Source organism: Saimiri boliviensis, chromosome 2 (assembly GCF_048565385.1).
Source record: "Saimiri boliviensis isolate mSaiBol1 chromosome 2, mSaiBol1.pri, whole genome shotgun sequence".
Classification (NCBI taxonomy): domain Eukaryota; kingdom Metazoa; phylum Chordata; class Mammalia; order Primates; family Cebidae; genus Saimiri; species Saimiri boliviensis.
In genome coordinates, this window is record NC_133450.1 from 13,020,816 (window position 1) to 13,046,332 (window position 25,517).

Genomic DNA, 25,517 nt, shown 5'->3' on the forward strand with positions numbered 1-25,517 from the left:
GATGTAAACTTGGTGGACTATTCACTCTTACCTGATAAGAGGATAGAATAAATGGAATTCTTTCAACTATTATAGTTGATAAAGTCTGTTCTAGCATTTTTCTTTAAGAAGCTGTGCTTTGGTGCTCTCAGATGCATCAGTGTCCCCTGTGTAACATTCATATTTTGAACAGTTTATGTTGTTTTCTAATCACTAATTAAAACTAAAGAATAACTAGCAATTTTATCTTTTATTCGATAAGGAAGCACTAAGTAATATGGATGATTATGACAAAACCTGCTTGGAGTCTGCATTAGTTGGCGTTTGCAATATCGTTCAGCAAGAATGGGGTGGTGCAATTCCTTGCCAGGTAAAAATCAATTCTTTTCATTTCCCTAAGTTAACAACATTAACCACTGAGGTGCTTCAGTTTTCTTCAGGCTCTGACATAGCATACATAGTAATTTCTACAAACTACATTTTACACTATTGGTATCTTCTTAAGAGAAGGTACTAAATCAACACTAAGTTGTTCAGAAAGCAGCAAAATTATGTCTTAAGGAAAGCATCCTCCTAGTAAATTGACATATTTCAAACTAGTACTGTTATATAAAACACAAAGGGCTCACAGTGGAATTTTAGAACTATACTCCCTGGAAGGGGTCATTATAATTTTGAGTGTTAAAATTGTAAACTTCAGTATAATATAGCCTGTCTTCATTATCTCTATGCAATTATTCAGCAGACTTTTGTTTTTGTTTTTGTTTTTGTTTTGTTTGTGGTTTTTTGTTTTTTTTGGAGATAGTTTCTTACTTTGTTGCCCAGGCTAGAGTGCAGTAGAGCTGTCATGGCTCACTACAGCTTCAACTACCCAGGCTCAGGTGATTCTCCCACTTCAGCCTCCTGAGTAGTAGAGAGTACAGGCAAATGCAATCACACTTGGCTAAATTTTTACATTTTTTTGTAGAGATGGAGTTTTGTCATGTTGCCATGGCTGGTCTCAAACTCCTGGGCTCAGGCGATCCGCCTGCCTCTTCTCCCAAAGTGCTGGGATTATAAGGGTGAGCCACTATGCCTAGCCTTATTCAGCAAACTTTTAACCATCTCATCTGAGTTGTCTAAAAAGTGAGGAGTATAAAACATAAAATCTGGCTGGGCGTGGTGGCTCACGCCTGTAATCTCAGCACTGTGGGAGGTTGACGCAGGAGGATCACAAGGTCAAGAGATCAAGACCATCCTGGCCAACATGGTGAAACCCTGTCTCTACTAAAAATACAAGAATTAGCTAGGCATGATGGTGTGCACCTGTAGTTCCAGCTACTCTGGAGGCTGAGCTGGGAGAATCACTTGAACCCAGGAAGCAGAGGTTGCAAGTGAGCTGTGATTGTGCCACTGCACTCCAGCCTGGTGACAGAGTGAGACTCTAGCAAAAAAAAAACAAAAACAAGAAAAAATAACAAACCATAAAATCTGTTGCTCTTTACTTAGACTCCACAGTAGGCCGCATTAGCATCAAATCAGAGCAGAATAGTAGCAGAAAAAGACAACTGGAAATTTGCTCTATACAGATATTTCTGAGAAGTAGTAGCATATTTTGAAGGACAAATGCAGAAACATTGTTGAAAGAAAAATCATAATAGTCTACAACAGGAGTCTGCAAGGTTTTTTTATATTTTAGGCTTTGTAGGTGTCTGTGGCAACTACTCAACTCTGCTGTTACAGCATGAAAACAGCCATAGCTGTTTAGTACGGTAAATGAATGGATAGGACTGTGTTTAAATAAAACTTTATTTACAAAAACAGGGCCAAATTTAGCCTGTGGGCCATGGTTTGCTGGACCCTGGTGTGTGACTTTTCCTTATGGAGTCAAACACAGGATTCCTCAGTTCAGTACTATCACTAGTATTTATTTATTTATTTATTTACCTTTTTGAGCTGGAGTTTCGCTCTTGTTACCCAGACTGGAGTGCAATGGCACGATCTCAGCTCACCGCAACCTCTGCCTCCTGAGTTCAAGCAATTCTCCTGCCTCAACCTCCTGAGTAGCTGGGATGACAGGCACGTGCCACCATGCCCAGCTAATTTTTGTACTTTTAGTAGAGATGGGGTTTCACCATGTGGACCAGGATGGTCTCCATCTTGACCTTGTGATCCACCTGCGTCGGCGTCCCAAAGTGCTGGGATTACAGGCGTGAGCCACCCCGTCCGGCCTAGTATTTATTTTTTAATAATTAAAAAAAAAAAGATTGTAGCCAGGCATGGTGGCTCACACCTATAATCCTACCACTTTTTGAGGCCAAGGCAGGTGGATCACTTGAGCCCAGGAGTTCAAGACCAGCCTGGACAACATAGTGAGGCCCTGTCTTTAAAAAAAAAAAAAAAGATTGTAGTTGCCTGGGAGTCAAGCAGGAGGGAATCTGGGACATGATGGAACTGTTCTTTATCTTGTTTTAGGGGTGGTTACACAACTGAATACAGCTGTCAGAACTCATAGAACTGTATACTAAAAAGGGTGAATTTACTGTGTGTAAATTGTATCTCAATAAACTCACCTTTAGAAAACAACTAAAACATTTTTTCTTATTGTGAAAACCACCCTGTTTTATAGAATCTAGTGGATACTTGCTAAAGAAGTCAATGAATGCCTTTTGATCAATTTCTTTTCAGAAATAAAAAAGCTTTTTATAGCATCTTCCCTTTTAGGCATTATCTATTTTGGTAAATCTGTGCATATAGAATGTCTTATTTCCTAACAATATAGTGAATAAATGAAGTTTTGTTGTCAGTATCTTCTGAACTGAAAGCTAGCAGGTAACAGTTTCATTTGCTGTTTTTTCTTTGGTTTTAGAGGAGAAACTCAAATTTTAAGAACCAGACCTTGTGCATCATGTAGACATTTGACTTTTATGATTTTCTTCTTTTTAATAAAGGAAAAATCTGAATTTGAGATATACTGTATGTAACCTGCGGGCAAGGGGCTGAGCTGAATCCATATCCACTAAAAATATAAAAATTAGCTGGGCACAGTGGCACATGCCTGTAATCCCAGCTACTTGGGAGGCTAAGGCAGGAGAATCACTTGAACCCAGGAGGCGGAGGTTGTGGTGAGCTGAGATCGTGCCATTGCACTCCAGCCTGGGCAACAAGAGTGAAACTCCATCTCAAAAAAAAACAAAACACAAAAAAATATTGTAGTAGAGGTGGTGGTTATTGGTTATTCATTTTTATAATCAGTTACTGTAAAACAAACTTGTTTAAATGTGAAATTTTTGGCCAGGCAGGATGGCTCACCCCTGTAATCCCAGCACTTTGGGAGGCTGAGGTGGATGGATCACCTGAGGTCAGCAGTTAGAGACCAGCCTGGCCAACATAGTGAAACCCTATCTGTACTAAAAATATAAAAATTAGCCAGGCATGGTGGCCTGCACCTGTAATCCTAGCTACTCAGGAGGCTAGATAGGAGAATCGCTTGACCTGGGAAGTGGAGTTCGTAGTGAGCTGAGAATGCACCATTGCACTCCAGCCTAGGCAACAAAGTGAGACTCTGTCTCAAAAAAAAAAAATGGAATTTTTTAAACCAAGGTTTTGTTTTTTAATTATTATTTTATTATTTTTTTGAAACAGTCTTGTCCTGTCGCCCAGGCTGGAATGCAGTGATGTGATCTTGGCTCACTGCAACCTGTGCCCTCCTGGGCTCTAGCAATTCTCATGCCTTAGTCACCTGAGTAGCTGGGACTACCATAGTGTGCCACTGTGCCCTACAGAAGTGCATTACCACGCCTGGCTAATTTTTGTATTTTCTGCAGACAGAGTTTTGCCATGTTTACCAGACTGGTCTTGAACTCCTGGTCTAAAGTGACCCACTGGCCTTGGCCTCCCAAAGTGCTGGGATTACAGCCAAGGTTTTAGACAGCTGTACTGTGTCCTTATTATTCAGTAAAGCCTGTTTCATTTTGACATTACATGAAATATTTCATTATCATATAGCATCTTTAAAAGCTGGTGGAGGTAAATCATTATATAGCAATTGTTGGTACCAGAAAAGGAAATTGCCTTGTAGTCAATTGACTATCATGTCAAAAGATGGCATCCTTCTAGGAAACCTCTCTTAAGCATTCTTGGGCTTTATCAGTAAGGGCCAATCTTGATATTTCACAAAGTGCCACCACTTAATACTGCTGTAAGGGCTGTGCATGGTGGCTTACACCTGTAATCCCAAAACTTTGGGAGGCCAGGGTGGGTTTATCACAAGGTCAGGAGTTTGAGACCAGCCTAGCCAATATGGTGAAACCCTGTTTCTACTAAAAATACAAAAATTAGCTGGGTGTGGTGGCACACACCTATAGTCCCAGCTGCTCAGGAGGCTGAGGCAGAATCGCTTAAACCTGATTAAAGGTAGAGGTTGCAGTGAGCTGAGATCACACCACTGCACTCCAGCCTGGGAGAGAGAGTGAGACTCCATCTCAAAAAAAAAAAAAAGAATATTGTCTCAATGGCCTTTCATTATCAAGTTACTGGACTAGGCTAGGAAGAGCAAAAATAATCTTCCCCTGGGATGCATGAGGTCTGTCTACCACAGGATCATTCTGAAGCAATGAAGGAAAGGAAAATGATTTTGCAATTACTATCCATTGTTGGTTTATTTTACTGTTTTTTTCAAATTACAGGTAGATTAAGAATGCATTTTAGGGCCGGGCGCGGTGGCTCAAGCCTGTAATCCCAGCACTTTGGGAGGCCGAGGCGGGTGGATCACGAGATCAAGAGATCGAGACCATCCTGGTCAACATGGTGAAACCCTGTCTCTACTAAAAATACGAAAAATTAGCTGGGCATGGTGGCATGTGCCTGTAATCCCAGCTACTCAGGAGGCTGAGGCAGGAGAATTGCCTGAACCCAGGAGGCGGAGATTGCGGTGAGCCGAGGTCGCGCCATTGCACTCCAGCCTGGGTAACAAGAGCGAAACTCCGTCTCAAAAAAAAAAAAAAAAAAAGAATGCATTTTAGGCTGAGTGCGGTGACTCAAATGCTTGTAATCACAGCACTTTGGGAGGCCAAGGCGGGTGGATCACAAGGTCAGGAGTTCAAGAGCAGCCTGACCAACATGGTGAAACCCCGTCTCTACTAAAAATACAAAAATTAGCCAGGCATGGTGGTGTGCACCTGTAATCCCAGCTACTTGGGAGGCTGAGGCAGGAGAATCGCTTGAACCCGGGAGGCGGAGGTTGTAGTGAGCCAAGATCACAACATTGCACTCCAGCCTGGGCAACAGAATGGGATTCCGCCTGAAAAAAAAAAAAAAGAATGCATTTTAAATATCTTGTTTATTTTTGGTTAAGCAGCCTTTATAAATACATATTTTAAGCAGGTGTCATTTTAGTTGACCAGGCATAGAGTTTATCATCTTTGAAAATAAAGTGGCAAAGTTCAGACTACTGTGCTGGTACTTCTTAGGGACATATGTGAAATGAATTCTCGTTCCATTTTTGACATTGGTATGTTAGGTACCAACTCCTTATCCAAGAGATGGGGCTAATTTTTTGTTTTTGTTTTTGTTTTTATGAGATGGAGTCTCACTCTGTCACCCAGGCTGGAGTGTAGTGGCACTATTTTGGCTCACTGCAACCTCCATCTCCTGGGTTCAAGCAATTCTCCTGCCTCAGCATCCCGAGTAGCTGGGATTACAGGCATGCAACAGCACATCCAGCTAATTTTTGTATTTATTTTTTTGTAGAGACAGGGTTTCACAATATAGGCCAGCTGGTCTCAAACTCCTGACCTTGTGATCTGCCTGCCTCGGCCTCCCAAAGTGCTGGGATTACAGGCATGAGTCACTGTGTCCAGCCTGCAGTTCTAGTTTTAATACAATCAAGTAAGAATTGGTTGTGAATATTTTTGTCCTTTTTTAAGTGTTCAGAGGCAAGCTTTTAAAAAATACTGTATTAGATGAAATAGAATAAAATGCACTGATTTTAAGTATACAGTTCACTGAGTTTTGACAAATGTATACACCTATATAACCACTACTACAATTAAGATATAGTGGTCTTGACCCTATAATGTAGAGTGGGGTTCTAGCACACCACAAAATTTTCTCATGCCCTTTTTTGGGATTTTTTTGGAGGGGTTGGGATTTGTTGTGTTTTTTGAAACAGAGTCTCACTCTGTCACCCAGGCTAGATTGCAATGACACACTCACTGCAGCCTTGACCTCCCAGGCTCAAGTGATCCTCCCACCTCAGCCTCCCAAGTAGCTGGGCCTGCAGGCATGCACCACCATGCCTAGTTAATTTTTGTATTTTTTTAAGACGGGGTTTCACCATGTTGGTCAGGCTGGTCTTGAACTCCTGACCTCAGGTGATCTGCCCGCCTTGGCCTCCAAAGTGCTTGGATTACAGGCATGAGCCACCACACCTGGCAATTTTTGTATTTTTTGTAGAGACAGGGTTTCACCATGTTGCCCAGGCTAGTCTTGAACTCCTGGCCTCAAGAGATCTCTTTGCCTTGGCCTCCCACAGTGCTAGGATTACACGCATGAGCCACCACATCAGGCCTGTTTTTTTGTTTTGTTTTGTTTTTTGTAAAAAAAAATGACAGAATCTGTCGCCTAGACTGGAGTGCAGTGATGTGACCATGGCTCACTGCAGCCTTGACCTCCCAGGCTCAAGTGATCCTCCCACCTCAGCCCCCCAACTTTCTGGGACCACAAGTGCATGCCACCACTCTTAACTAATTTTTAAAAAACTTTTTGTAGAGATGGGGTCTGCTTATATTGCCTGGGCTGGTCTTGAACTTCTGGAGTCAAGCAATCCTCCTGCCTTGGCCTCCCAAAGCACTGGGATTACAGGCTTGAGCCACCGTACCCCACCCTGGTGTCCCTTTCTAGCAGTGAAAACACTGCTAAATGGGACTGCTTTAAATATGTAATTTAATGTACAACCTCCTCTCTCTCTTTTTACAAACAGGTTGTCCTGGTAACAGATGGCTGTCTTGGCATTGGTAGAGGGTCATTACGACATTCCCTAGCTACTCAAAATCAACGAAGTGAAAGCAACAGATTTCCACTGCCTTTTCCTTTCCCATCTAAGTTATATATCATGTGCATGGCAAATTTGGAGGAGGTAATAACTTACTAAGTTCTTTTTAGTTTGATTAGGCATATTTTACAATTTAGTTTATTTTTTAGTAGATACCACTAGTACTATATTGTATATACTGTAGCACTGAACTCCACTGGTTTCATCTGAGCCTGGTCACTTTATCTGAAAAGATTCTGGGTCTAAAATGTTATTTGAAATTTCAGAGTGTTGCCCCATCTGGGGAACACAGCTGGAGTTGTTAACCATCCTCCTGATGGAGGCATAAAGGGTCAAGGTTTTCTTTTTGTTAGTCATTTCCCTTATTTAAGAATTCACATGTCTATTCCACCAGAAATGTTTACAGGAGTATGCTTTGACTATGACAGAAGAATAAAGTAACATTATTCTGACATACGTTTTATTAAACACTTCTTGCTTTTCCCATTCATTTGGCAATGTGATTTAACCTTTCTTCCCCTCAGTTTTTCTCTCTGTAAAATGTAGATAATGATGGTTCTCACCAAAAGATGTTAGAAACACTTTGGAGGGAAGATGCTGTGTAAATACTAACTGTGGTCACTGCTGAGAATCTTTGCAAAACTACTTCTGAATGGCATAGCTCTATGTGTGTCATTTTGTGTTAACATTCCTCTTTGGTAACCTTGAGTCAAAATTATTGTAGTTATTTTCTTCTCACATTGGCTGTTAAAAAAAATCATCTCAGTTATGTATTGCCTATGTTATAGTAATGGCCTTGACTTTGGTGTGCTGATGATAATCAGGCATTTTGTTACACTTTAAAGGGTCATCTGTTTTGCTTTACAGCTCCAAAGCACCGATTCCTTGGAATACCTTGAACGTCTCATAGATTTAAACAATGGTGAAGGGCAGATTTTTACTATTGATGGCCCCCTGTGCTTGAAGAATGTACAGTCTATGTTTGGGTGAGTATATGCTTAGAGCTCTTTTGCCTTCTTTACAATCCAGTATTATAATTTGACATCCAGAAAGACTATCTGTTTTACTGTTCCTAATTGTGTCATTTCATTTTCCCCAAGTTGTACATTTTTCAGATAAAATGATTGGTAGTAATGATTTTTTTTTTTTTTTTTTGGAGACAGAGTCTTGCTCCGTTTCCAGGTGCTAGGCTGGAGTGCAGTGGCATGATCTTGGCTCACTGCAACCTCAACCTCCTGGGTTCAAGCAATTCTCTTTCCTCAGCCTCCCAAGTAGCTGGGACTACAGGTGCATGCCACCGCGCCCTGCTAATTTTTGTATTTTTAGTAGAGACAGGGTTTCACCATGTTGGCCAGAATGGTCTCAATCTCTTGACTTCATGACCCGCCCGCCCCCCAAAGTGCTGGGATTGCAGGTGTGAGCGACTGTGCCCGGCCAGTAATGGTTTTTTAAAGTAAATCTATACTGCCTGTAGATACTGACCTCCTTATAATGGCTCAGCAATTTCAAAGGTTAGTTAACTTGCTCTTGGGCTTTTCAGAATTGCAGTTTCCTCACTCAAAATGTCAGATTTTGTTCTGTTTTACAGACGGTCAGATCTTTTGGAACCAACTTGAAAAGAAAACAACCCTTGTGTCTTGAAATATGAATTTTATATGTATCATATTACTCTTCCTGTAACTTACTTATCATATTCTAGAAAACTGATAGATCTGGCATATACACCTTTTCATGCTGTTCTCAAGTGTGGCCACCTAACTGCTGATGTACAAGTCTTCCCCAGGCCAGAACCTTTTGTTGTAGATGAAGAAATTGATCCTATCCCTAAAGTCATTAACACAGGTAACTTTTTAAAAAACTTCTCAGTTTCTCTGTTATCCTTACCTTTTCTGACTTGTGACTTTACTCTCTTCTCGGTCTAGGAATGTTGAAAAGAAATATATATTGTGATACATGTTGAGTATTCCTTATCCAAAATGCTTGGGACCAGAAGTGTTTCAGATTTCAGATATTTTCAGGTTTTGGGATATTTGCATTTTACTTAGTGATTCAGCATCCCTAATCTGAAAATCTAAAGTGCTCCAGTGAACATTTCCTTTGAGCTTCATGTCAGCTTCATGCATGTATAATAGTTGCGGATTGTGGAGCATTCTGGATTTCAGATTTTCAGATAGGGGATACCCAACCTGTACTAAGGGTGCTGTTGTCATCAGCACTTTGGATTGGAAGATTCATTATCTAAGGGGTGGCAGAATATTGGTCTTTTATGGTAAGGTCATCAGTTGATCTCCAATCCTAGTTAATTGAGTTGGAAATCATAGCCATATTCACTAACATTAAAATCTTTGAGATGATTCTTAATAGACATACTGAGATTAATTAGTATCATAATTAAGCCATATAAGAAGGGCTAGCTTATATACTTTGCAGTATGACTCTTGCTATGTGACCCTGGGAAGTCTTCCTCCAGTTATTATTGGATAGGTAGGGAGAATCAACCAGATGGTCTTGGAGTTCTTGGATCTGATATAGTGTACTCTTCTAGCCCTGCGACTTATATTATGACTGAATAAAAGTGGTGTTTCACAGCTTTTGCCTGGTTCATGTTGCTAGTACTATGCTTAATTGAGATTGGCAAAGTGAAGAGTCAAAAATAGCAAGGAGCAGTGAAGAGGAGACTTGCCTCCTATTGGTGAGTGTTAGGTGCATGTTAAACCTCTTAGGGATGGATATTATCAGTGTTTCAGTCACCATTACAGCCTTGATGTCGAGCACAGTGCCTGACACTTAGTAGGTGCCCAATAGGTAATTGTTCAGTCAATCAATGATTAGAATTAATGTGCAGTACCTGCACATTGTTTTGGGTATATGGATTTTTAAGGGGTTTTGGAGTAAGGGGCTGTGAACAGTCATTTTACTTTTTGTGGGCCTTTAGCTTCTGGCTATCTGGAAGCAAGGCATCCATCTCTTCTACTGTGACTAGACAGCAGTATATTAAGCTGTACCGAAAGTCTTGTTGCCTTCGTAACAGTTAGATTCCACTTCCTTTTCATCCTTTTTTGATAAGTAAATTTGAATAGGTCTTTTCTTTCCCATATAAACTCTTAGTGGAAGATCTTTCTTGCAGATAAACTACCTTAAAATATGTAGGCCTTTTTCTATTCAAATGAAAAATATCTAGTTGCTTATACTAATGCATTTACTATTCAGCTAAGGGAAGTAAGGATAGCAAATCTCCAGAAAAACACACTTGCTAATGTATTAGAAATATAAAGTACTCACCATGATTCTGATTTTTAAAAATTCTTTTGAAAATATGGGTATTGGCCGGGCGCGGTGGCTCAAGCCTGTAATCCCAGCACTTTGGGAGGCCGAGGCGGGTGGATCACGAGGTCGAGAGATCGAGACCATCCTGGTCAACATGGTGAAACCCCGTCTCTACTAAAAATACAAAAAATTAGCTGGGCATGGTGGTGCGTGCCTGTAATCCCAGCTACTCAGGAGGCTGAGGCTGGAGAATTGCCTGAACCCAGGAGGCGGAGGTTGCGGTGAGCCGAGATCACGCCATTGCACTCCAGCCTGGGTAACAAGAGCGAAACTCCGTCTCAAAAAAAAAGAAAAGAAAATATGGGTATTAACCTAGAAGAAAGACTGAAAAGCACATCAGTAAAATATTAAGATATTTCCTTTGATTATGAATGAGTGACTTTTTCTTCTTTATAATTTTTATTGTTTTTTAAGTCTATATTATTTATATTATCAAAATTTTTATGTTCTTTTGGTTACAACATTTATTTTAGGTTTTCAACAAATACTTTTGGTCTTTAATACAGCTTCTGTAAAGCAGAGAAATCATTGTCATATTTAGACTGCTTACCCTAGTTTTGTAAAGAATACAGTTTTTTCTCAGAGAGATGTTTTTAATACAAGAGCTTTATTTTTCAAAAGCTGATTATAGTTGCTGTGGAAGTGTTTGACTCTGATGCCACCTAGTGACCTGAACATCCCTGACTATACAAAGGGATTTGACCTTTCAGATTTTTGCCTTGACTGGGATCCCAGCGTTATAAAAATAAAGTTTAGCTGATTTTGTCATATAACTTACCTTCATTAAGTAAATGACAGTTATCATTATTTCCTGATCAACTTAAAATGCAAATTATTAGATGACTCCATAGACAAATCTAATAACTTTCCCAGTCATCATATTTGAAACCCCAACCTAAACAGTACATTTGTGAAATTTAGTACAGAAAATAATGTACTTTTCCATAGAATGATTTAATTCTATATTGATTCCTTCCTTTCAGATTTGGAAATAGTGGGATTTATTGATATAGCTGATATTTCAAGTCCCCCAGTTCTGTCCAGACATCTGGTCTTACCTATAGCACTTAACAAAGGTGAGTTCTCTTCCTATTCCAGTGATACATATGAAGCATCTTATTAACTAAAATTATTCTTAAACCTTAGATAGTAGGAGAGCCCATTTTGCAGAATTTAGGGGAAAGGAATAGTTGCAGAATTGGATTTCAGAAAATGGAATGTTGGCTAATATATCAAAAAAGTAATTCTACTGTGGCTGGGCATGGTGGCGCACGCGTGTAATCCCATCACTTTGGGAGGCTCAGGTGGGCAAATCACTTGAGGTCAGGAGATTGAGACCATCCTAGCCAACATGGTGAAACCCCGTATCTGCTAAAAATAAAAAAGTTAGCCAGGTGTGGTGGTGCACATATGTAGTCCCAGCTACTCGGGACACTGAAGCAGGAGAATTGCTTGAACTCCAGAGGCAGAGGTTGCAGTGAGCTGAGATTGCGCCACTGCACTCCAGCCTGGCTATAGAGCAAGACTCCATCTCAAAAGAGAAAAATAGTAATTCTACTGCTTTACATGGTAGAAAACATTTTGACACATATTTACTGTGTGTTGGTTTGTGAATTTACAGTGGAGGTCTTCTTTAGAGATGAAAATGCTTAGTCCCTCATCCAGGGCTCTGCCTTTCCTAGTAGAACATGCCAAGAAAGCCTAAGTAATTATCAGAAGGTTACTTGATAAATGTGCAAGTTAAATACAGCTTTATACAGGGAAGAAGTACATCTGTTCTTTGTTCTGCTAGTGCCCAGCACATAGTAGATACTCAGTAAATATTGTTGAATGAAAGAGTGAATCCAAGTCCTTGTGAATCCTCGTTACTACAGCATATATCTCCAGGAACTATAAAGTCAACTTCCCAAATTCAGCGTCTCTCTGGAGAATGCTAGTCTGTAGCTCTTTAAAATTCTCTTTTTCAAGGGAGGCACTGTGCCGTGGTGGGTGTAGAGCAGGAGCTCTGGTCCCTGATTGGCTACAGGTTCAAATCCCAGTTCTACTACCCAGTTCTAATTACCTTTTTCTCTGTTTTAGGCTGACCATCCACTTTATATTTATCAGCTTCTCTAAGAATTGTATATAGTCAGTCAGGTTTTCACATACTAAGCAATGACCACATTCCATTTATCCCCAGGTTATCTCAGTTGGAGTTTGGATATCGGATATTGCATAATCACTCAATCACACGTTCACAGACAGAATCTTGGTATATACACACAGATGGCTTTATAATCACTGTGTTGATAATTTATTATTCTTAGAGAACAGCCAGATTTCACTTATTTTTAAGGCCCTGGGGAATTCTGCATGCAGCATAGTTGCCAAGAAAGAAATTGAGCAGGCCAGGCATGGTGGCTTATGCCTGTAATCCCAGTACTTCGGGAGGCCAGGGCGGATGGATCACGAGGTCAGTAGTTCAATACCAGTCTGGCCAAGATCGCAAAACCCCGTCTCTAATAAAAATACCAAAATTAGTTGGGCATGGTGGCAGGTGCCTATAATCCCAGCTACTCAGGAGGCTGAGGCAGAGAATTGCTTGAACCCGGGAGGCAGAGGTTGCAGTGAGCCGAGATTGCACCACTGCACTTCAGCCTGTGCAACAGAGCAAGACTCTGTGTCAAAAAAAGAAAAAAGGAAAGAAAGAAATTGAGCAAAATAAAGCATTTATATAGGAGAATAGTGAAAAGAAAAATATGGGAAGGCAGAATGGGGCCATGTTATAAGGGCTGTTGAAATGTCTAGCTAAACTGGGCAAATTCTTCCGTTGAATTAGAAAGTCTTTGAACAAAACAGAGCAGACAGATATTTTCAGAGGGAAGTTAATTTTAGGAAGATTCACCTGTCAACAGAGTGTGAGAGAATCTGGAGAATCCAATCAAGAAGTTTATAGAGTAATCATTGTTTACCTTTGGGGACTCATGCATATGCTGCCCTAAGGCTGTTGGTTACAAATGCCTTTGACATCTTTGTATCTAATTCTCTTGAAATGGGTACCTGAAATTTCCAGATAGCATCTAACTAAACATCCTAGTGGAACTGTGGAAAATGAATTTTTGTGTATGTAGCAGCTTTACTGAGATAAAATTCACATACCATATACTTCACCCATTTAAAGTGGTTTTTAGTATATTTGCAGAGTTGAGCAACCATCACCACAATCAATTTGAGAACTTTTTTATAACCCCAAAAAGAAACCCTGCACCCTTTAACTATCAACTCCCAGACCCCTCCCCCATTTCCCCTACCTCAAATAACTACTAATATCCTTTCTCTATATATAGATTTGCCTAGTCTGGATATTTTATATAAATGGAATTCATATAATGTGTGGAAACAGACTTTTATGTAGACAGTAGAAAACTGGAATGAATTTTCTGGGTCATCATATTGTTAAAATATTTCCTTAGAACTCTGTATACTATCCCTTCAAGGCTAGAAACATCCAAGAGTATAAATTGGGGTTTGGGGTTTTTAGCTAATTTTACTCTAACCTGTTTTCTCTTTTTTTCACAGAAGGTGATGAGGTGGGTACTGGCATCACTGATGACAATGAAGATGAAAATTCAGCCAATCAGATTGCAGGCAAAATACCCAACTTCTGTGTCCTGCTCCATGGTAGCCTGAAAGTAGAAGGAATGGTAGCGATTGTTCAGTTAGGGTAGGAAACTTTGTTTACCTTTGGTTGAATGAAAGGGAAAATCATTTTATAAAGTGAAGTATATTGGAGACTTCTCTGAAAGAAATAGAAAGGTCCTTATCACCGTTTTCCTTTTCCTGACGCATTCTTCCCACCTGCTATTACATTCTTTTTTTCTTTTGAGACAAGGTCTTGCTCTGTCCCCCAGGCTGGGGCACAGTGGCGTGATCATGGCTCACTGCAGCTTCAACCTCCCAGGCTCAAGCAATCCTCCCATCTCAGGCTTCCAAGTAGCCAGCACCCAGGTGTGCACCACATGCCTGGCTAATTATTTATTTATTTATTTATAGAAGTGGGATCTCACTGTGTCGCACAGGCTGGTCTTGAACTCCTGGGCTCAAGGATCCTTCTACTTTGGCCTCCAGAAGTGCTAGGATTATGGGCGTTGAGCCACAGTGCCCGGCTGCTATTACCTTCTAAACTATTTTTTAAATCATCCCCTAGAATAAGTATGGAGTGAGCCATCTATTATGTTGCCTTTATATCCTTTCTCAATTTTCCTCTTTTTAAATCCTATCTAGGATACCTGGGTTCTGGTTATAGCAATGCTATGAACTTGCTTTAAAATCGTAGGCAGGATTCATAGGCTCCTGATCTATAAAATGAGGGGATAGAACTAAATGGAAAACAAAAAAGACGCTGATAACATTGAGCATTTTATTATGTGCCAGGCACTCCTCTAGGTACTTTACATATGTTAGCACATTTAATCCCTCATAACAACACTATATGGGAGGTACCAGCATTATCCCTGTTTTATAGATGAGGAGACTGGGGCTTAGAGAGGTCATGGAACTTCCTGAAGGTCACACAGCTAGTAATGAAAGAGCCATGGTTCTTACCCATGCATTCTGACTCCAGAGCCTACTCATAATTATTCTGCTGTGTTCCTTCCCTGTGAGGAAGTCCTGTATAGCTTTTACGTTTTCCAAAGTCACAAAATCTGCAAAACCATCTATTTCCCTTTCTGTAATACCTATTGTTAGAAAAGAGGAGGTCACTGATTATCTTCTGGCCGCTACCTGGGGTTGGCTGGTATAGATCAAGAGGTTAGGATTAATCAGAGGAAGCATGGCTCCATTTCTGCTACAGTTAAAATTAGCTGGTCCAAAAAGGAATGCAGTTCTTATTAGGTATTAGTCTGCTATATTTCTTGGCACCCAAACTACTTGTACTGGTTTGAATATGAGAATCATCTGGGGCCCTTTGAGAAGCTGGGACAGGGTCTCTCTTACAGCACAGGGTGATAGCCTTGTGCCTGCGGTAGAAGGGCTTCTCTTGGTGCTGCTGTGAGTGACACAGTGTGGAAGCTGACAGGACCTATAGGTCACAGCCTTTACCCCTCCTCATCACTTCTCCAGCTACTTGCTGCCCTTTGTGATTTGTTTTTTCTCTTTCTAGGCTGCCTTTGATTTTCATATCCACATAATTTTACCTGAATAATAATAAATGTCCCAGAAAAATGGAAATATTAGAGGGCAGCAGTACGCATTTTCAGGTTTAGGATTTGGCTTTGGTAAAAATAATATGCCTGATTTCCAAACTGAAGGCTGTGTCTCTCGAGAAAAATATAGGCTAGACTTATTTAACTTAACCGTCTCAGACTTGATGTTCTTCTGATCTTCCATCTTTTCTCCATCTAGTCCTGAATGGCATGGAATGCTCTACTCCCAAGCTGACAGCAAGAAGAAATCAAACCTCATGATGTCTCTCTTTGAGCCTGGCCCAGAACCTCTCCCATGGCTAGGGAAAATGGCACAGTTGGGTCCTATTTCAGGTATAATCCAGATCAGATTTTACTTACCTTGGTTTTGTTTTCATTCTGCTGTTCTCAATGTCTCTGACGGTGTAGTCAGAGAACTGACTGATCTCCCCTACTGGTACGCCTTGGTCTCGGATGGTGCTGGATAAGTACATGGAAAACTTGAAGAGAGTTTGATGTTGGAACTCCTAAATTTTACAGCTCAGGAGAAATCAACATTTAGATTGCTTTAAGTAAATACAAACTCTTTTAATGGCTTAGACTGAAAAACTAATCTCCATAATATTTTTTCTTGATATACTGTATTCAACTCAAGTAATTTTCTGTTATTCCTAGATAATGTAATCCTTCCTTCTTCTTGAAACTGTTTTTCTGTAGCTTTCCTGACATTGCTTCTGGTACCTATTTGACTTTATCTTTGGCAGACTTTTCTGTCTCCTTCATTTTGTCTTTTCTTCCTCTTGCCTCATGGTTTCCAAGATATTGTTCTTTGCCTTCTTCTCTTTGGTTATTCTTCTCCCTTGATTATTTCATCAGCTGCAATAGCTTCACACTTCCCAAATCTGTAACTCTAGTCTCACCTGATCTCTCCTTGAAATTTGCATATCATATTTTCAGTTCCTAGTTGGATCTCTCCACCTGGATATTCTGCCACATTCTCAAGGTCACCTGTTTGTTACAGACCTATTGTCCCACACTCCTTTCTCCTCAAACTATTTCTTCTTCTGATTTTCCTCCTTTTGATTACTGCATTTGTGCCAGTAGCTGCTGAGGTTCCAACTGTAGAGTTATCTTTGACTCATTTGGGCCCATTTCAATTTCAGGAACATCTGTCAAGCAACCTATTCTGTGCCAGGCCTAAGGGATAAAGGAGTTAGCTAGAGTTGCTCAAAGTCTAGTGGGAGGTGGAATAATAAGCACAGACTGGCACAAATCAGAGTTAGGCTGGAGGAGGTGATGATGAGCTCTGCCTGGAGGACTCTGGAGAATCTTCACAGAGGAGAGATATCCTAGTTGTGTTTTGAAGAAAAGGAGGAACTTGCTGAGCTAATGAAGGAAGAAAGGGCATCCTGGGCAAGCAGAACACCTACAGAAAGAAAAGGAACTGCAGCACAAAATGAGAGTGTGTATGGGAGGAGCAGATTGGAGATTGGTTGTAGCTAGAGTGGAGCAGGCCTTATCTGCAATGTGAAGAACCAGGAATTTATCTTGCAGATACTAGGAAGCCAAAGAGTAGTAATGTGATCAGATCCTTCTGGCTACAGTGAGAACAAGGGGATACCAGTAAGGAAACTATTTTAGGGTCTGATGCCTAGGGGCAGCACCTAAAATACAGTTTCTGTACTGATATCCCCTTGTTCTCACTGCCCTTAAAATACTTAGGGGCAGGGCCGGGCGTGGTGGCTCACGCCTATAATCCCAGCACTTTGGGAGGCCAAGGCGGGTGAATCACGAGGTCAAGAGATCGAGACCATCCTGGTCAACATGGTGAAACCCCGTCTCTACTAAAAATACAAAAATTAGCTGGGCACGTTGACGCGCGCCTGTAGTCCCCGCTACTCGGGAGGCTGAGGCAGGAGAATTGCTTGAACCCAGGAGGCGGAGGTTGCGGTGAACCGAGATCATGCTGTTGCACTCCAGCCTGGGTAACAAGAGTGAAACTCAGTCTCAAAAAAAAACAAAAAAAAAAAACTTAGGGGCAGTTGTACAATATGGCCATAATTCAATTCAGAAATAAGAAATTTGTATTTAGAAAGATATCTCTGTGGAGTGTGGATTTGAAAAGGCAAGGACCTGTGGCTAAAAGTTACTATGTTAGTCCTGGAAATATGAAGATGAGAGCCAGACCATGGCAATAGCTGCAGGTAAAAGATATTTAGGAGGTAGGATCAATAACGTTTGGATGTGAAAATAAAGGAGAGGGAAGTGTTAAGAATGATCCCAGGTTTCCGACCTGGGCTGCAGGGTGAAAGATAGTACTGTTAGTTGAAATAAATAATAGAGAAAGAAGAGTAAATTTGGGAAGAACACATTTTGTTTATGTTGAGTTGGTGCCTATGAGATATAGGTGGAGGTGCCTAGAGACAATTCCATAGGATTCTGAAGTTTAGGAGAGAGGGCAGAGTTGGAGAAAAAGTTTTTGGTTGTAAGTCTATCACAAATAGTTAAAATGGTGAGAATGAGGGAGATTGCTCAGGTCAGTGGTTCACAAATTTGAGTTTTTGTGTACAAAAGTAAACTTGGAATAAATACCACACATTCGCAACCATATATGGAAGCTAAAAAAAATTGAGTTCATGGAAGTAGAGAGCAGAATGTAGACTCATGGTCATTAGAGGCTGGGAAGGGTAATGAGGAGAGGAGAACAGGGAGGGAGAACAAAGTTACAGCTACAGTATTAGGGAGGAATAAATTCAGTGCTCTATAGCATTGTAGGGTGAATATTGCTCACAATAACTTAGTGTATATTTTCAAAAAGTTAGAAGAGGGGATTTTGAATATTCACAACACAAAGAAATGATAAATATTCAGCCAGGCATGGTGGCTCATTCCTGTAATCCCAGGAACTTTGAGAGGCCAAGGCAGGTGGATCACTTGAGTCCAGGAGTTTGAGAACAGCTCGGCCAACACGGTGAAACCCTATCTCTACCAAAAATACAAAAATTAGCCAGATATGGTGGGTGGTGTGCACCTGTGGTTCCAGCTACTCAGGGAGCTGAGGTGGAAGGATCGCTCAAACCTAGGAAGCAGAAGCTGCAGTGAGCCCTGATCACACTACTGCACTCCAACCTGGGCAACAGAGCAAGACCCGGTCTTAAAAAAAAAATAAATCACGCCTGTAATCCCAGCACTTTGGGAGGCCGAGGTGGGCAGATCACCTGAGGTCAGGAGTTCGAGACAGCCTGATCAACATGGAAAAACCCCGTCTCTACTAAAAATACAGAATTAGTCGGTGTGGTGGCCCACGCCTGTAATCCCCACTACTCGGGAGGCTGAGGCAGGGGAATTGCTTGAACCAGGGAGATGGAGATTGCAGTGAGCCGAGATCATGCCACTGTACTCCAGCCTGGGCAACAAGAGCCAAACTCCATCTCAAAAAAATAATAATTATTATTATTATATTATTCAAAGGTGATGGATATGCCAGTTACCTTGATTTTATCATTACACATTGTATACATATATGGAAATATCAATCCGTATCCCATAGATATGTATTAGTTACTATGTGTCCACTAAAAATAAAAGGAAAAATAAATATGGAAAACTTGTTTAGACAGTCCATTTCCTACGTCCGACCTACAGAGATCCTGTTCATCAGGTCTGGATTCAGGCCCAGGAACTTGCAGGGTTTTTTTTCTTTTTATTCAAAAAAAATTTTTTTTTCTTTCTGACTTTCTTTTAACAGCAAAACGAACATTATTTGTGCAAGTTTTGCGGGGGTTTTTTGTTTGTTTGTTTGTTTGTTTGTTTTTTGAGACAGAGTCTTGCTTCGTTGCCAGGTGCCAGGCTAGAGTGCAGTGGTGTGATCTCAGCTTACTGCAATATCCGCCTCCCCAGTTCAAGCAATTCTGCTGCCTCAGCCTCCTGAGTAGCTGGAACTACAGGTGCGTGCCACCATGCCCAGCTAATTTTTGCATTTTTTAGTAGAGAGGGGGTTTCACCATGTTGGCCAGGATGGTTTCGATCTCTTGACCTCGTGATCCACCCGCCTCGGCCTCCCAGAGTGCTGGGATTACAGGCATGAGCCACCGCGCCCGGCCATGACTACGTATATTAAGGAAAAAATATACAACCACCAAACCCCTGGAAAGCATCAACTACTGGGGGAGCAATGGGAAGGGTGCTGGTAAAGGAAAGTGAGAAGGAAGAGGCAGATGAAAGAGGAAAAGTAGAAGAGAGAGACATCACAGAAGCCAAGAGTGAAGATTCTGGAAGAAGTAGTACCCTACCATGTCTCATACACACATGCATGTCAGTTAATGCCTGAAGAATGCCCTTTGCCATTGAGACATTGATATTTTGTCTGAATACAGGCCTTAGGAGCTAGACCGAGGCTTGGCATGTTTTTTCAGTAAAGGGGCTGATAGTAAATGTTTGTGACTTAGCAAGCCATGTAGTCCCTCTGCTGTTGTAGCACAAAAGCAGCCATAGACAACATGCAAACAAATGGAAGTGACTGTGTTCCAGTAAATTTTATCTGTGGACACTGAAAATCGAATTTGATATAATATTCAGATGTCATGAGATATTATTATTTTGACATTTTTCCCTAACCATTAAAAAAATACTTTAAAAATTCTCAACTCAAAAACAAGCAGCAGGTCATATTTTGCCAATCCTTGAGCTAGGATTTAAAGCTCATACAGGGACAAGAGATTTAATGACTTTGGTTCAAAATAAGATAAAAAACTGAAATCTCTGAATAAATCTGAGAATGTGTAAGGTCTGTCCCTTCAGTGAGAGGATAACAGGAAAAACTCTACCTATTGTTTCTACCTGATTTTCTAGAGATCAAGAAATTTAAAAATTCCCTGTGAACAGTTAAAGCCCAAGTCCTGCACCATGCAAATTGACACTACCTGTTCTGATGTAGGGAGTACAAAACCAAAAAATGCAAAAACTGGTTTTGAGCCAGTAAGATCCATAGTGTGTCCTCCAGAAGCTATTGTAATATAATGGCTCTGCAGGAATACCTCTGCAGCCCAGGGCAAAAGGACTTCCACAGAAAAAGCAAATCCCCACTGAGGATGAATGCATGGTTTGTGAGGAAATTACTTCTTTTGAAGGAAGGCTAACAGGAGAAGTAGCAGTTCAGGAACTTAATGTGAAAGATACTACAGAATGACTGTTTTAAATGATTAAAAAGTTTTAAGAGGAATAGAAATCAAGAGGAAAGAAAGGGACACTATGAATCAAGAGCCATTTGAGGCCGGGCATGGTGACTCACGCCTATAATCCTCTGGGAGGCTGAGGCGGGCAGATCACTTGAGCTCAGGAGTTCAAGACCAGCCTGGCAACATGGTGAGACTCTGTCTGTATAAGAAATAAAAATAGTTTTAAAATAATTTTTAAAAGTTATTTGAGCTTGACACATTGGTGGCTTTCAGAGCAGCTTCAGTGTGGATGGTCAGCCAGGAGATTGGCCGAGGAATGAATTAGAGATAAGGAAATGAAGATGGTAAGTTTGGCCATGAAGAGGGAGAAATAGGGCAGTAAATGGAGGAGACAGGGCAGAGCAAGTTGTGCGTGCGTGTGTGGAGTAAAGATTCCTCACCTCCTTCATCTCTATAGCATTCCGACATTTATTCTGCCTTTCATTCGCATTGCTCTTGCCTTGTTTGGCTTCCTTTACCTTTCACATAGACCAGAAGTCAACTACAACCCACAGACTAAACTGGCTCATTGCCTGTTTTTGTAAATGTTTATTGGAACCTCATTCATTTACATTTTATCTATGGTCACTTTTCTGCTACAACAGCAGAGTTCAGTATGACAAAAACCGTATGACCCATGAAATATAAAACATTTGCTGTCTGGCCCTTGCAGAAAAAGTTTGCCAACCTCTGACTAGACTATTGTGATGGTTTTCACCAAAGATACCTATCTATAATCTAAGATAGTAGTAGCATTCAAACTCCTTTCTGATCTGGCTTCCAGTGTAGCAACACTTGGCTTGTTACCATTGTTCTTAATTCCAGCTGAACTGCTGTTCACTCTGCCTTCTGTTCATGTTGTTTTTTCCTCCCTCTGGGTCTGTTCCACTTTTCAATGTGGATAATAATAGCTAATATACTGAACTTTGTGCCAGGCACTGTGCTAGACATAATGAGTGTACCATCTCATTTAACTTTCACAGCAATCTTGGGATTGGAATTATGATAACAAATAATAGTTAATAATAAAACCTACCTCAGAGGGTTGTTAGGAGAATTTATTGAGGGAAGGTATATAAAATGCTGGGCACACAGTATATGTAAATACTGCTGTTTTTGTCTGTTTTTTTTTTTTTTTAAAGCAAAACATGCAAAATAGCACTATTATTTGTACCAATCCCTCCTCCTCCCAATTCTGTTCCTAGAGACAACCACTTTTTTTTTTTTTCCTTTCTTTTTCTTTTTGAGACTGGGTCTCACTCTGTTTCTCAGGCTGGAGTGCAGTGACACAATCTCTGCTCACTGCAACCTCTACCTCCCAGGTTCAAGCGATTCTCCTGCCTCAGCCTTTCTAGTAGCTGTGACTACAGGTGCAAGTTACCACACCTGGCTGATTTTTGTATTTTTAGTAGAGATGGGGTTTCACCATGTTGTTAGCCAGGCTGGTCTCAGACTCCTGACCTCAAGTAATCCTCCTGCCTCAGCCTCCCAAATTGCTGGGATTATAGGCATGAGCCACTGTGCCCCACCATATTTACATTTCTAAATAATAAAGGTGTGTCCTTATTTCTGTCAGGGGTTCCACCATTTTATTATTATTATTATTATTTTGAGACAGAGTCTCACTCTGTTGCCCAGACTGGAGTGCAGTGGCGTGATCTCAGCTCACAACAACCTCTGCCTCCCAGATTCAACTGATTCTCGTGTCTCAGCCTCCCCAGTAGTTGGAACTACAGGTGCCTACCACAGTGCTTGACTAATTTTTGTGTTTTGGGTAGAGACAGGGTTTCACCATGTTGGCCAGTCTGGTCTCAAACTCCTGACCTCAAGTGATCTTCCCACCTCGGCCTCCCAAAATGCTGGAATTACAGGTGTGAGCCACTGTGCCCAGCCTCCCATTTTATATTTATTTTTTAAGACAGGGTCTCACTGTACTCAGCTAGAGTGCAGTGCACAATCTCGGCTCACTGCAGCTTTGATCTCTCAAGAGGATGATGCTAAGATCCTCTTACCTCAGCCTCCCATGTGGCTGGGACCACAGGTGCATGCCACCATGTCTGGCTAATTTTTTTGATTTTTTTTATAGAGACAGGGTCTCACTATGTTGCTGAAGCCGGTCTCAAGCTCCTAGACTCAAGCAGTCCTCCACCTTAGCCTCCCAAACTGTTGGGAGCTAAGTGAGCCACCACAACCAGTTCTTTTCCCCCATTTTAGATGCCATTTTTTGACTTTTAAAGGATAAATGTTTAGCTCTCTTACCACCACCATCTCCTACCCACCTACACAAGAAGCACATTCTCCCTCCTTCTATCCTCCCAATATAGTTACAATGTTCTTTTTGGTTAAATCAGTATTCGGTCCTTGTTAGATGATGTAAATGTTATTTACAACTAAGCTATGTGGTATACCAATTTACATTTCCTTTGTTTTGCAACTTTTGGTCCCCTAGCTCAGTCCCAATTATTTTTTTTCTTTGCTTGTTTTCTATATAACTGACTAATTACTCCCTAAGTAAAATACATTCTTTAGGTATTTTATCAGTTTCCCCCTTTTTTTTTTTTTTTTTAGCATCATCTCCCATCCTCCTGCTTCATAAATGATATGGTTATTCCCCAGACCTGTTGCATAGGTGTCGTCCTGAGTCTTCCCTTTACATCTCTCCTATGGATCTCCTGTTCATAACCCCTCCTGAAAAAGGGGTACATGGGAAGTAAATCTTTTGAAATCTTGTATATTTGGAAATATATATATGTTTATTTCATTCTTTATACTTAATGATAGTTTGGTTAGGAATTGAGTTCTAAGTTGGAAATCATTTTCCCTCAGAGTTTTGAAGCATTACTCTGTTGTCTCTTCTGGAGTCCAGTGTTGCTATGGAAAGAGTGCCATGCTGACTCAAAGACCTTTGACCCTGAACTGTATTTTCTCCATATTCCTTGGTGATCTTCTTTGTATCTCTGGTATTCTGAATTTCAGAATGTTGGTCTCTTCGTTCATTTTGCTAGGCACTCAATGGACCCTTTCCATCTGACAGTTCATGTTTTTCAGTACTGGGAACATCAGTTATTTCCTTAATTTCCTCCTTCTGTATTCTCTATTCTCCTTTTCTGGAACATGTATTTGTGGTTTGTGTTTGTATAATTTTCTGTCTCTTTCTACCTATTTTCCCATTTTTAACATTTTTGTTCTACCTTCTGTATCTTCAGATTTATCTTATAACTTTTATTTTTTATTTATACTATCATATTTTTTTATTTCTTCTTTCATAAAGTAATATTTCCTGTCTCCTAAGCCAGTTAGTTACTGCATATAGGCTCCAGACAACTAATGACAGTACAAAATAGGCTCTGATTAGATGTTGAAATGTTTGGTACTATGCTGGGGATAGAAGGGTCTAAAAAAACCACTGTCTGCCAGAAAAACTTGGAACAATTTCATGGAAGAAGTAAGATAGGATCTGGACTTGGAATATAGGTAGGTAAGTTTGGATAGGTAAGGAATGGCAGTGTTGAATGGTGGAAAAAGTGTTGGCTTTGGAAGCAGGCCCAACTGAGTCACTGTGAAACCTTGTATAAGTCCAACCTCTCTGTGCCTTAGTTTCCTCATCTTTAATGCGACTGATAACATCTTCCCTCTAGAGTTGCTGTAAAGAAAGAAGTTGAATATGTAAAGTATCTGGCACATAGTTGGAATTTAATAAATATTCTTTATTTTTTAAATTCCTTGAGGCTGAAAGCATCTTCTCTAGACACAATGCCTGGCATAGTGCTTGCTACGCAGTGGAGTCTTATAGATAATGAATGAAAGTGAATGAGTAAATGAGTGAATGAGAAGGGAGAGCATTCTAGGCAGTGGGGAGTAATAGAATAGCAGCAGGGAAGTTGGAAACGAGCTGTTGTAGGGGAATGGACTTGTAAGACCTCAGCCTGACTCAGAAGATTTATGTATTGATAAATATTAATGGAAATATGTCTGGAAAGTCAGGCTAGTATTTTTTGGAGGAGTCAGGGCTGAGGAGGGTTGATGGAGGAAGTGTTGGGCCAGTATTAAGGTGTTTTAATTAATGACCAAATCAGGGGTGGAGAATGCCTGGCTCAAGTTAGACCAACTGATCTAATGCCATTTTTCAACATGAACATTTGGGCAAGGGATTTAAGTTCTCTGAACTTGTAGGAAAATGACTCCTGCTCTGTCTACAGCAGAAGGTAGTAATAATAAAGATCAAATACACCATTAGAAGTATGTGTGCTTTATAAGTTTGTGGCAGTTTCATAGACTCAGGAAGCAGGTACAGAGACAAACCCTATTTATGCATGTAGCTATAAAACCAACGTGACTTTAAGTTTTTGGAAGAAATAAACTAATAAGCCGTATTGTGGTATGCTTCAACAATAAAAGTATTTCTTATCTTGCCCTTTGCCTTAATTTGGCTATATATAGTTTTCCTTTTTACTTATTTTAATGCCTAGACCTATACTGTCTAATCTAGTAGCTACTAGCTACATTAAATTTAATTAAAATTAAATAAAATTTAAAATTTAGTTTCTCAGTTATGTTAGCCACAGGTCAAGTGCTCAGTAGTTAGTAGCTACCATATTAGACAGCACAGGTATAGAACATTTTCATCGTACAGAAAGTTCTGTTGGAAAGCACTGGGTTATTAGACTATATAGAATTGCAGTGTGTGTGTGCGTGTGTGTGTGCCCGCGTGCATTTAAAATATGTATTTGTTTTATGTTGGAAAGCACTGGGTTAGACTATATAGAATTGCAGTGTGTGTGTGTGTGTGTGTGTGTG

At 40.5% G+C, this 25,517-nt stretch overlaps 1 protein-coding gene across 10 annotated transcripts in view; it reads left to right on the forward strand.

The window, feature by feature from the left end:
* Nucleotides 1–25,517, forward strand: part of INTS14 (integrator complex subunit 14) — a 37,908-nt gene that overhangs the window by 5,330 nt on the left and 7,061 nt on the right. For all 10 annotated transcript variants that reach the window (XM_003940879.3, XM_003940880.3, XM_039469427.2 and 7 more), the window contains 7 exons: nt 242–349; nt 6,941–7,096; nt 7,880–7,998; nt 8,712–8,854; nt 11,323–11,415; nt 13,898–14,042; nt 15,725–15,858. In XM_003940879.3, the coding sequence (XP_003940928.2) occupies nt 242–349; nt 6,941–7,096; nt 7,880–7,998; nt 8,712–8,854; nt 11,323–11,415; nt 13,898–14,042; nt 15,725–15,858 (898 nt within the window). The remainder of the gene's footprint in view (nt 1–241; nt 350–6,940; nt 7,097–7,879; nt 7,999–8,711; nt 8,855–11,322; nt 11,416–13,897; nt 14,043–15,724; nt 15,859–25,517) is intronic.